Source organism: Echinops telfairi, unplaced genomic scaffold, assembly GCF_000313985.2.
Source record: "Echinops telfairi isolate 266 unplaced genomic scaffold, ASM31398v2 ScPeMD7_23;HRSCAF=83, whole genome shotgun sequence".
In the NCBI taxonomy this organism is placed as follows: domain Eukaryota; kingdom Metazoa; phylum Chordata; class Mammalia; order Afrosoricida; family Tenrecidae; genus Echinops; species Echinops telfairi.
In genome coordinates, this window is record NW_022103920.1 from 58,587,856 (window position 1) to 58,599,807 (window position 11,952).

Genomic DNA, 11,952 nt, shown 5'->3' on the forward strand with positions numbered 1-11,952 from the left:
CCCGGATCGCGACGCCCCTACTGGGCCGGACCGCCCCCTTCACACCCCCAGATGAAAAGACCTCCATTGGTATTGCCTGTTCTAAGTATCTTTGCTTATTGTGAGAAATTCCAAGTACGCCCTTCGGAAACCCCCCCCCCCCCGTAATAAGTAGTATTTTGGGGTGCATGCGGACATCGTAGTATACACATGCTTACCTAGAGACGAGAATGAGGTCGTGCTGCCTATGTTGAGTGCCCTAGACCTCCTTTCCCGTTAATAAAAGTACTTTCTCTGTATGTTGTATTATTAAGATTGTTACGTCTTTCTTGTAAGGGGCAGCATAAATATTGTAGGGAGTGCCACAAACGTTCCTGACATTGGGAGTATGTTAAGTGTTTCTCTGTGTTAGCAACACCACAAATACGTAGATAGTTCTGGCCTGGGCCTAGATCTGCCCCTGCTCCTGCCTGTGTGTTAAGCTCAAGTAATGCTTTTGAGTCTGACTAATGGCAGTGAGCTTGGAGTCTTGGGGTGGGTGGGGGAATGCTTGCCTAGGCCCCTCTGTCTTTTCTTTGGTCCCCAGTGTAGTTAGCCAGTTTTGTTTTTCCTTAAACGGAAGAAAAGGAGTACTCTTGATTTTTAAAATATCTTTGTAAATGTCTACTCTGGGATTCTTCTAAGATGTTTGGGGTTCGCAACCTTCGTGTTTATTTCTTACTCTTCTTCTTTAACTCTCTATAATAACAGAGCAAGCAGGAAATTCACAGGAGGTCCGCTCGGCTCAGAAATACTAAATATAAGTCTGCTCCAGCTGCTGAAAAGAAAGTTTCCACCAAAGGAAAAGGGAGAAGACATATTTTTAAGTTAAAAAATGTAAGATGATTGTGGGCAGCCTCTTTTACTGTAATTCCATGGAATTCCGTTGCATGTGTGGTGTGTCTAGCCACCGCCTTCATTGCTCACTGTGAGCCTTGACTGCGTTTAGGGACCTTTCTGGAGAATCCTGGAAACTCAACAGGAGTCCACTGAGTTCCTGAAGATTTAACGGTTGATAAAATGAACACCATTTCTCTGACAGCCTTCCATTTTCCCCCTGAAAAATATGAAAGAGTGTAGAGGAAATATAAAGCTTGTGCCTATTGAGTTTTTATGTAAAAGAATTGAGGTGTTTGGCATAGATAGATACTTAAACAAAACCAAAAAGTACCCCACCCCACCCCCACCCTTTTTCCCTTTATTCCTTAAAGCCCTAAGTAAAAATGAGTCTGGTTGTGTGCACTCATTTGCTTGTATATTTTTTACTATGGCCGCAGAAAATACATTTTACTGATTTATGATGATGTATCTGATGGCTATGGAAGAAAAATGTTACCGAATCTGTCTTTACCTCCTCTTCTGCGGTAAGAAAATGAATTGTTGAAAGACCTGTACTGGAGGTTGTAGAAAACACATTGGTAAGCACAAGGGCGGGAGCTTCGTGTGTATAATGCATTATAGATTAAAACCCAGACCTCTCACTATCATGCTTCACTCACCGGCCAGGCCTTTCTGAAGTTGGGGGCATCCCTTTATAAAGCAGAGAGGGGCCCTGCGCACCCATCCAGGCCCTAACCAGGCCTGACACCGCTCTGCTGCTGAGATCAGAAGACCTCAGGCCCATTCAGGGTGACGGGCAGGTCTTTACTGAGAGAAATCCTCTCTAATTAATCTTGATATAATTTACTTTGAAAACTGTGTTTTTTTAAATTGACTTTTCCTAAAATGAGACATTTGTTCTTTGTCCCCTCCCCCCATGTTGGAACAGAGAGCCGGGGTAGCACAGTAGGGTACAGGTTGGGCCGCGAACCACAGGTTAGCTGTTGAAAACCACTCACTAGGAGAAAGAGAAGCTCTCTCTTCCTGTAGAGTCAGCCTCAGAACCGCACAGCAGCAGTTCTGCTCCAGCCTACAGCAGAGACGCGACGACAGTGAGTTTGAGTTTGACAACATATTACCTGCTATTAGTATTTCTCATGCTAAAGAACTCTGCTCGATGGCTGGAAGACGCCTTTCATGTGCACTCTGACAGTGCTCAGGTTTTTTCTTTTCTTTTTCCGTAGCCCATCAAAGCTCCAGAGTCTGTTTCTACCATAATCACAGCAGAATCCATCTTCTACAAGGTAAACGTCTGTAGTTGCTGAAGGAAGATTGGGCGTCTTGGTTAATATGCTGTTAGAAGGCCGGCTTGAGCCAAAAGGGATCTCTGCTGCTCGGTAAAGGACACGATCATGCTTTCTGTTCTAACCTATGAAGGGGCTTTTCACAGCGTGTTGGAAAATGGGATTAAAAGATAATGGGATTTTCCTCAGAAATGCTTCGCAGCTCTCTTCTAGGCAGCCGTGAGGAAACATCCGGCACTGAGGTGGGCTGGGAAGTTTCTTATTGAAATAGGATAAGGGGCTGGAGTACATTTTAATACAGGTTTGGGGGTTTGTTCTTGAAATGCAAATGTGTGTTGGGGAGCTGGGAAGAAGCAGTCTTCCTTTGTTGGCGTGTGGCATCTAAGGGCAAGAGGGACAAGTGGAGGCCCACGTGTCTTTGTGCAGAGTTAGTACTGATATTGTCCCCATAGGCAGAGGTGAGAAGATTAAGGGTGGGAGTAAGGACTAACCTCTACTAGAAGTCTGTGATGAGGGAGGAAAAGCTCTTAATGAAAAGCAGAGAAAAGATTGAAGTTTGTCAGGGATTCCCTCGTGCTTGGATCCTCACTCAACGCTCATGGAGGCAATAGTCAAGAAAACAAAGGCCATGATGCCCTGGGCATAGCTGCTGGACAAGGCCGCTTCAGAGTGTTGGAGATCAAGGGTGTCACTTTGAGGACTAGGGTGTGCTGGGCACAAGCAAGGGTCTCATATGCATGTGAAAATCGGACGACGAATAAGGAAGACTACAGAAGATTGATACATTTGAATCATCATGTTGGCAAAGAGTATTGAAAATACTCTGGACTGTCAAAAGAACCCCCACATCTGTGCTGGTAGAAATACAGTCAGAATGCTTCTTACAAGCAAGGATGGCAAGACTTGGTCTCATGTGATTAGGAGAGAAGAGGACATCATGGGTCGTGAAGTAGAAGGGCTGGAAAAGAGGAAGACCCTGCCGTGGATGGGTTGACACAGTGGCTGAACAGCGACCTCGTGACAAGTGTGAGGGTAGCACAGCACCTGGCAGTGTGTCAGACGCATGGCTGCCAAGACCCAGAACCTACTCACCAGCAAGAGTAACAGGTGCCAGCTGGGAACCTTGCCGTGCGAATGAATCTCCCAGGAAGACACGGCTTTGCCCTGCTGCTCGGCTCGCACTATTGCACATTTGGTGTTAAACTATTTATTCATTATGAAAAACGGCCTGAGGAAAAGTGCAAGTAAAATTCCATTATCTTTTAATTCCATGTCCATGAACTTTTTGAAGCTCTAATATATGGTAAAATAGAAATAAATGTATCCTAAAGAGTGATGATAGTTACACTTTAAAGTTAGAGGGGAATAGAACTATGTACTCCTAGCTATATGTTAAGAATTAAGTTTGCAAATGGACATTGGGCCTCACCTGAAGTACTCCCTCAACAAAATACTTTGTTCTAACAGTCCGGCATTCTGTGATGCTCACCTTCCCGACACAAAACAAAATTGCTGCAGACAAAATGGGTGCATAAACAAATGTGAAGAAAGCTGATGTTGCCTGGCTATCAAAAGATATAGTGTCTGGGGTTTTAAAGGCTTAAAGGTAAACAAGCGACCATCTAGCTCGGAAGCAACAAAGCCCACATGGAAGAAGCACACCGGCCTGTGCGATCATGAGGTGTCGATGGGATCAGGTATCGGGCATATAAGATCCAGAGTAAAATCATACCCTAGGTGAATGTGGGGGTGGGTATGGAGTGGAGACCCAATGCCCATCTGTAGACAATTGGACATCCCCTCACAGAGGGGTCACAGGGAAGAGATGAGCTAGTTAGGGTACAGTATAGCACCAATGAAGCACACAACTTTCCTCTAGCTCTTTGGTGCTTCTTTACCTGAACTATCATGACCTCAGTTCTACCTTACAAATTGGATTAGACCAGAGCATGCACACTGCTGCAGATAAGAGCCTGCAACACGGAATCCAGGACAGATAAACCCCTCAGGGCCAATAATGAGTAGAGATACCAGGAATTAGGGGAAGGGGGTGGGGGAGAAAGGGGGAATCGATCGCAAGGATCAACCTATAATCCCTTCCCAGGGGAACAAAAAACGGAAAAGTGGGTGAGGGGTGACGGAGCAGGAATTAAGATGAAAATAATAATCTATAACTTATCAAGGGTTCTTGAGGGAGGGTAGCTGGAGGAGGAGGGGGAAGAAATGGGGAGCTGATATCGGGCTCAAGTGGGAAGAGAATGCTTTGAAATTGATGATGGCGGCATATGTGCAAATGTGCTTGACACACTGGAGGAATGTATGGATTGTGATAAGAGATGTGAGGGCCCCCAATAAAAGTAAGCAAAAAAAAAAAAAGATAGTTACTGTTACATCACCACTCAAGTTCTGTTACAAAATAGATGACATTCAAATTGTGTGATCTAAGGAAAATTCAATAAACGTTGACTATTTGCAAAAAAAAAGGTTAAAAGAACTTTTAGTCCGTTTTCATTTGAATGTCCATATGCGTGGGAACAAGGACCAGCAGGGCTCTGTTGTGCCCAGGGCCACTGGGGTTCGAGCCACCTCAGCGGCCCTACAAGCAACCTCTCATTTCTCTGAAGGACAGCGGGGAGGGGAGAGCACAGTGGGTGCCCGTGCGACTCTGCTCTTGAAGACAAGCACCGAAAGACTCCGAGCTGTGCGAGAGCCTGCGCACCTTCCGCCTCGCGGCACGCCCAGCTCTCTCACCCTCTCCCTGTCTGCGCACCTTCCGCCTCGCGGCACGCCCAGCTCTCTCACCCTCTCCCTGTATCCCTGGCCAAAAGAATTGGGGTGGGGAGCTAGTACTGCTGTGATATGCAATCCAAGTGTTTTAATAAAGAAGTATTTTCGCCAGGTGCAAGTTGTCATAAATGGCATTTTTTTTCCATCAAGGTGAAAATTGGCACTGCCTTATAAAATTGGCCTGTGAGACCTTCTCAAAGATCTTTATGGACCATTTTGAACCATCGCTTTCCTGTTAAGAAGCTTTCTAGCTTCAGCTGTGGTGCTGTTTTTGTTTGAAATCTGGACTATGATCATCTATCTCCCCCAGGGAGTGTATTACCAAATTGGAGACGTTGTTTCCGTGATTGATGAACAAGATGGCAAGCCCTACTACGCGCAGATCCGGGGCTTCATTCAGGACCAGTACTGTGAGAAGAGCGCTGCGCTCACCTGGCTCATCCCCACTCTCTCCAGCCCCAGGGACCAGTTTGACCCCGCCTCATACATCATAGGTGAGTTGAGTTTCTTGGCACCTGAGCTACAGGTTCATGCGCACAATGAAGTCTGGTGCTGTGTAAAACAGGTACTAAGAAGATTAGTAGAGATTTGAAGTGTTCATGTTTCTTACATTATCCTGAATTTTTCAGTTTTTCTGCAGCAAGGATGCATTGTGCTTTGCCTTATGAGCAAACAAACAAATATTGCTCCCCTGTTACTTTCACGGGGAGAAACATGAGGCTTTATGCTCTCAAAGATTTACTCTGTCCTGTCGGACGAGTCAGAATCCACTCGGTGGCCGCCAGTTTGTTTATTCTCACCAACGTGTGGAGTTAGCTACAGTCTCAGGGTTGGCTTTCCTTTTTATAAATACATGACACTTGCTGCTGTCAAGCCGGTTCTGACTCTCGGCGACCCAGTGTGTGTCTGAGACGGTGCTCCGTGGGGTTCTCAGTGGCTGATCTTTCAGAAGTAGACGGCCCAGTTTTTCTTCAAGGCGCCTCTCGCTGCCATCTCGTCTGTTCCCATGGAACAGGGTAGGACTGCCTGCCTGCGGCTGTCCAGGACTGGAACTCTGCGGCAAGAGAGGGCCTTGTCTTTCTCTCAGGGTGGTTGCAAACTGCAGGTCTTGTGTTTAGCAGCCCAATGAGTCACCATTACGCCACCAGGGCTCAGTGTAAGGCACCTCTAGGTGGACTCAAACCTGCAATCTCTGGGTTAGTTGCCAAGCTCATTAAGCATTTGCACCACTCAGGGACTCCTTATGAGTGCATTGCTGTTCTCATTGGGTGCTAAAGAGCCACCCGACCTCTGTCACTCCCTGTGACACAGCAGAGCACACAAAAGTGGACTTGCGGTAACCTCTTCTCTGGGGCAGGATGCCCATGTACTCTCCATGGGCAGTGCTGTACAAGCATCACCTTCCACTTCCACCCAGTCCCCCACATTTCCCACATGCATCCCGCCCAGAGGAGTGTGCAGCTGCTAATTGATAAGTTGACAGTTTAAACCCACATGAGAGAAAGATGGGGCACTCTGGTTCTGTAAAGACACGTGGCCCCAGACACTCAGTGGGACAGAGCCACTGTGAGTCAGAGTGGACTCCCCGGCGGTGGGTTTCCAGAGGAGACTGTGTAGCCTGGTTTGTGGTTAAAAGCACAAACTCCCAGCCACTCACTAGCTGTTGGGCAAGGTCCTTACTATCTTTCTTACCTGACTTTCCCAAATGTAAGAAATAATGATTCTCACTTCAGAGATAGTGTAACGATATAAAGCATAGATATATGTAAAGTGTCTAATACCTGGTACTTGATAAACACTATGTAATTGTTAGATTTTACTTTTCTGTATTGAGTTTGGGGGAGAATATTATATTCCTTAAGAAGATTAAAATTTAAAAAAAATGAGAACCACTAATGGAGAGTGTAAACTTCAGAGTAAGACGTACTTCAAAGATTTACGTCAGGTCATCAGCTCTGATAGCAGCGACCCTACAAGACAGGGTAGGACTGCCCCGTGGGTGTCTGAGATGGTAACTTGTACAGAGAGTAGAAAGACTCACTTCTCCCTCAGGAGCCTGGTGGTTTCAAACTGCTGCCCTTGTAGTTAGCTCGTGTGTAACTCCACCAATTACACCGCCAGGGCTCCTTGCCTGTTACCCCCCCCAGTGTCTAGGAATTTACGGTTTCATAAAAAACACCGCGTATATGTGACCTTTTCATTGACTGCCTTTCAGGACCAGAGGAAGATCTGCCCAGGAAGATGGAATACTTGGAATTTGTCTGTCATGCGCCTTCTGAATATTTCAAGTCGCGGTCATCCCCATTCCCCACCGTTCCCACCAGACCCGAGAAGGGCTATATATGGACACATGTTGGACCTACCCCTGCAATAACGATTAAGGAAACTGTTGCCAACCACGTGTAGCTTAAAGTGTAAAGCCGGGTTTCCAGTTGTCTTACCAGCTTGCTGGCACATGGTTCCTTACTGAAACTCTTAGATGGAAAAGCGACCTCAGAAAGGTGTTTGTGCTGCTGACCAGTCATCCTGAGCTTGTTTGTTAAGAATGAGTTGCCTGCAAAGCAAATGGAGAAGAAAGAAATACATTTTGAAGTTAAATGTTTCACCCACATGTATATCTTCCCAAGCAAAGCCTGTCGTTTTTAGAGAAACGCAGGTAATGTCCATTTTTCTCCATACCTACTCTCTAGAACCTGTTGTGACATGGGTAGTGTTTTCACAAAAGCAAAATGTTAAAAGTTTAGCTTTCTGATTCTCAATACTTGAACATAGACTATACGTCGGGCAAAGACATCAAGTCAGCTTTGCACTTTATTAGGACTGGATTGTAAGTAGAAAATGTAATATCTTAAGAAAAAGCTGTTTAACTTTGATAGTACATGCACACGCGCACGCACACACACTCACACAAGTTTAGCTTTCTCTCCAAGAACTTACAATCAAATAAACAATCGTATCATAAAGTCAAATAAGCCTTAGTTTCCTCACCTGGAAAATGCTCTTACAGAAAAAAAATCATATGCTGCTTTAACCTTAAAGAAAATGATTGGTAGATGGTGTTGTGGGGTTAGGCTTTTAAAATCTTCCCCTGATTGTTCTGTAGCAAATGTATTTAGAGTGATTCTGTGGCTCAGCTGTGCTTAGTCAAAATAAGGCTTCCAAATTAATTGTGAGGTTCTACAGCACAGCACAAACCACCCGCTTTCTTAAAGCCACCCGGGGAACGAAGTGTCCAGACATCCCACTCGATGGTTTCTGGAACCACTGTTGGGCAACGGTCGCTAACTCCTTAGGACTGATCTCTTTAGAGAAGCTCATCTCCAAGTTGTCCACTGACCCTTAACAACAGCCCATAAACAATATCTGAACGTAAAAGGTTTAGCGTACGTGGTAGGTGTAGCGAGTTGAGTGAGAACAGTCTAGAAAGTGGAGGGACTTGGAGGTTGCACACATTGCCTCTTATAAATTTAACCAATTTTTTTAACATGAGGGACATAGTTACCATCTGAGCTGCTCTTGATTTTGACCTGGCGCAGTTTGACTGTTCCCATTTGTCGCACGATTGGGGGTTGTGTGTTGGGAAGGAGCAACTGGACATACGCCCCCCATAACCTATGTACGTGGAAACCAGAAACCCGTCAGAGTGGGACTGCGACACAGAGTTCGCTCGGGGTCTTGGAAGTAGGCCTGCAGGCTTTTCTTCCAGGATTCCTCTGTGAGGCTCTACCTTCCAGCCTTTAGGTAATGGCAGCAAAGCATTAACTGTTGGCACCACCCAAAGGCTCCTCCTCCTCTGTAGTTACCTATATGTTCACAAATGCTAGATTGTAAAAGTGATTGTAAATACCATTGTAAATGACTTTTTAAATGCTAATGTTCAAAAGTTTGGGATTAAAGTGTATTTTTCACAATGTATTTACTTTGAATTTATTTCATTTAAGCAATTTAAATAGAGCCTTGTGCCCCCAAAATGGCCTACGTAGCCATCGTTGTGATGGCCACACAGAACTCACTGACAGTACCATTGATGGGGTTTATTAGGGAAGTTAAGAGGTCATCACCACACATCAAGAACAGCACACAAGAAGGATGCAGTTCCTTGGCCTCATCTGGCAGCCAAGCCTCTGGCTTTCACCTGCTCAGCCACGTGGTAGCCACACCTTTCACCGGTTCTTAGTCTCTCACCAGTGGTCCCTTGGACTTAGCCTATGTAGGCCAGACCCCATTCTGTGCCTCAGACACATCGTGCTGGACCAGAGAAGATACCCCCATAGGGTTGGCACTGCCCTGAGTCTCCATGCCAGTCTGATGCACCTGGGCCCAGCTTTTTGATCAAGCTCTGCCAAGGCTCTCCAGGTTCCTCTCCTGCCCTAGCTTCAGAGCAGGCTCATCCTGGGAGCTAGGGCAATGGTAATGCCAACTGACCAACCCCTCTCAGTTTCAACTGCCCTATTCACAGAGCATTTGGTGGGATTTAGAGACTTGGGTAGAAGAACCATATTAAGAAATTTAACTCCACCACAATACCTGTGTAATTAATTAGTGTACTGCCCAACTGATGAACAACTGGTTTTCAGCCCACAGTCAATAGAGAATAGCAAATATAGAATACTATACAGGAGTGGTTGCAAGTAAAACCAGACACGTGGAGTGTCTCAACTACCCAGCGCGCTGTACCAGAAATACCACAATTCGGCTGTAACGAGTTTACTTCCTCCCACTTCAGCAGTCTGATGCAGGGTGCCGGCTGCAGGGAAGGTTTTTGCTGTGGGCTCTGGAGGAAGGGCCTTGCCGCTTTCAAGCTTCTCCTGGGAGGTCCTGTGTGCTGGTATCTCCCCTCATCTCTGCTGTTTAATTTTTCCTATCATCCGGGTACATTAGAGAAACAAATTCATAGACACTCATATTGTGTATAAGAAAAAGCTTTATATACAAGAGCAATTGAATACTGAGAAAACATCCCAGCTCAGTCCAGATCAAGTCCATAAGTCTGATATTAGGCAATATGACCGATACCAATCTATAAATTCCTCGTCAGACTCACAAAACACATGCAATGATACTGAATGTAGGAAAATCATAGGCCAGTGGGTGGAAAGTTGTGGATCCAGTGGCGGTAGAAGCATCTCAACGCTGGCGTGGGTCTCCACGTGGCTCCTCCAGGTCCATGGCTCTGCTGCATCAGTGTAGCTCCATCAGGCTCGCCGTCAGTAATGTCTCGCAGGAAGTGAGCGTGTGTCCAGCCTCCAGTGAGCTATTTATCTCCTTAGCGCCTCCAAATGAAGTCATGAAGCTGTGACATGATTTAGAAGCTAAACTCCACCCCTTCACTCTTAGTCTCAAATTGACAACGGGTTATATAATTACCACACACCACTACTCCTTGTCAATTTGACACTTTCACACAACTCTAGTCATATACAATTTTCAAACAAATAATAATAAAATCATATCTGTACCTAACAGGATAAAACTAAAATGCATACATTTAATATGAGCCACCCTCATTTAAACATAAAATTCTATAAGTGAACAAAACAAAAATATCCTATGCCTAACAATTGCAGTTAAGTAACACCTCCACCTTAATCCTATACTCCTCCTATGAATATATTCCAGCACCTGTGAAACTTTGTAAGCCAACCACTTCATACCTTTATCCGCCCCATTTTGGGTATCCAACTTCTATACTGCCTACTTACATCAACCCAGTGCTCTGAGGAGACAATCATAACCTTTGATGTGAAGACTCTTCATTCTAGTTGGAAGCTTGTGAAGACGGCATCCTTAAGCAAAGTCAAATCAGGACAGGTCATCCATAAAGTCAGCATCAATAAGCACCAGTTCACAGGCTCAGAAATCTCTTCATCTAGTCAGGTTCTAGTCAACACAATATGGGCTACCTCAGTTAGCCTCCCAAGGTTCTCATTGGCTTGCCTTTAGACCATGGGCCCCATCACAAATTCACAACAACCCTAGCCCCTTTAATGAACTTCAGTCAATCTGCTCTCATCTTCTCCTCTAGTGCCTGTAAACCAGGTCCATGGGTGTCAGTGGCCAGACTCAACCCATCTTTTATTACTACATTTCTTCCACTTCCACTCAACAAGTGGATCCAGGTGGTCACCTAGCCAGCATTTCAGTCTGCCCACAGGCTTGCTTTAATGTTCAGTCATAGGAGTTTTCTTCAGAGTTCCAGGTTTTGTCCAGCCTCAAGCGTAAACCACTAGTTCAAAATTCAAAAATCCAGAGTTCTGTTTTGTTTTTGTTTTTCAATCTGTCAACAGCCAAGTGTCTTGGAATGCAACTGTCTTGAGTACTCCAAAGTACTGGCTGCGGCTTATCTTTTCAGAGCCTTCTTTGCAGGCGTGTCCTAACCCATTTAAAGATTCAAATTTTAATAGCTGAAGGCAAGGCTTACAAACTATTTCCATACTTCCCAATAATCAATCATTATATGAACAATAATAAGCAGAAGAAATCAGCATAAAGTCTACTCACATACTAATCTCAATTCGTAAAACAGTCAAATTCAATCCTTATCTAGTTTCTCGGAATCCTTATCTAAACTATTCCATTGATACAAAGTGTGGGATTAGGTCTCTGACAGCATCAAGTCAGAGCCAGGCTTTTTGTCAGCCATTTTGACCTTCTGTCAGCCATTTTCCCTAAGCAGCATGGTTTCTGAGAAATCCAAGGGTGATTTCTACCCCTGAGCTCAAATAGACATTAACAGCATTCATTTTCATCATCTCAAACAAGAATAGCCAAAGACAACAACCAAACAAAATCATCAAAACTTTAACTTCCCATGTTCTTTCCAGTAAACCACATGGACATATCTGATCTCTGGCTAGCCTCAGAAGAAAAACTACAACGAGGCAGAGGTCAAACGAATATTCACTCTCCATCTTTATGATTTTTTCCTCTAGTACCCCACTCCTGGTACCATAGTGTGTTAGTCTGGGTAGACTAGATAAACAAATTCATAGACACTCATATGTGTATATGAAAGAGATTTATA

The 11,952-nt window shown here is 44.9% G+C and overlaps 1 protein-coding gene across 1 annotated transcript; it reads left to right on the top strand.

Annotated features, from left to right (window-relative positions):
* The first annotated feature begins 6 nt into the window (after window positions 1-6).
* On the top strand, window positions 7-8,843 carry GATAD1 (GATA zinc finger domain containing 1). Its single transcript, XM_045288797.1, has 5 exons — window positions 7-69; window positions 730-855; window positions 2,082-2,141; window positions 5,239-5,422; window positions 7,144-8,843. Exons 1-5 carry the CDS (start codon window positions 52-54, stop codon window positions 7,332-7,334), a joined length of 579 nt encoding a protein of 192 aa, XP_045144732.1. The 5' UTR covers window positions 7-51; the 3' UTR covers window positions 7,335-8,843.
* Window positions 8,844-11,952: the final 3,109 nt, after the last annotated feature.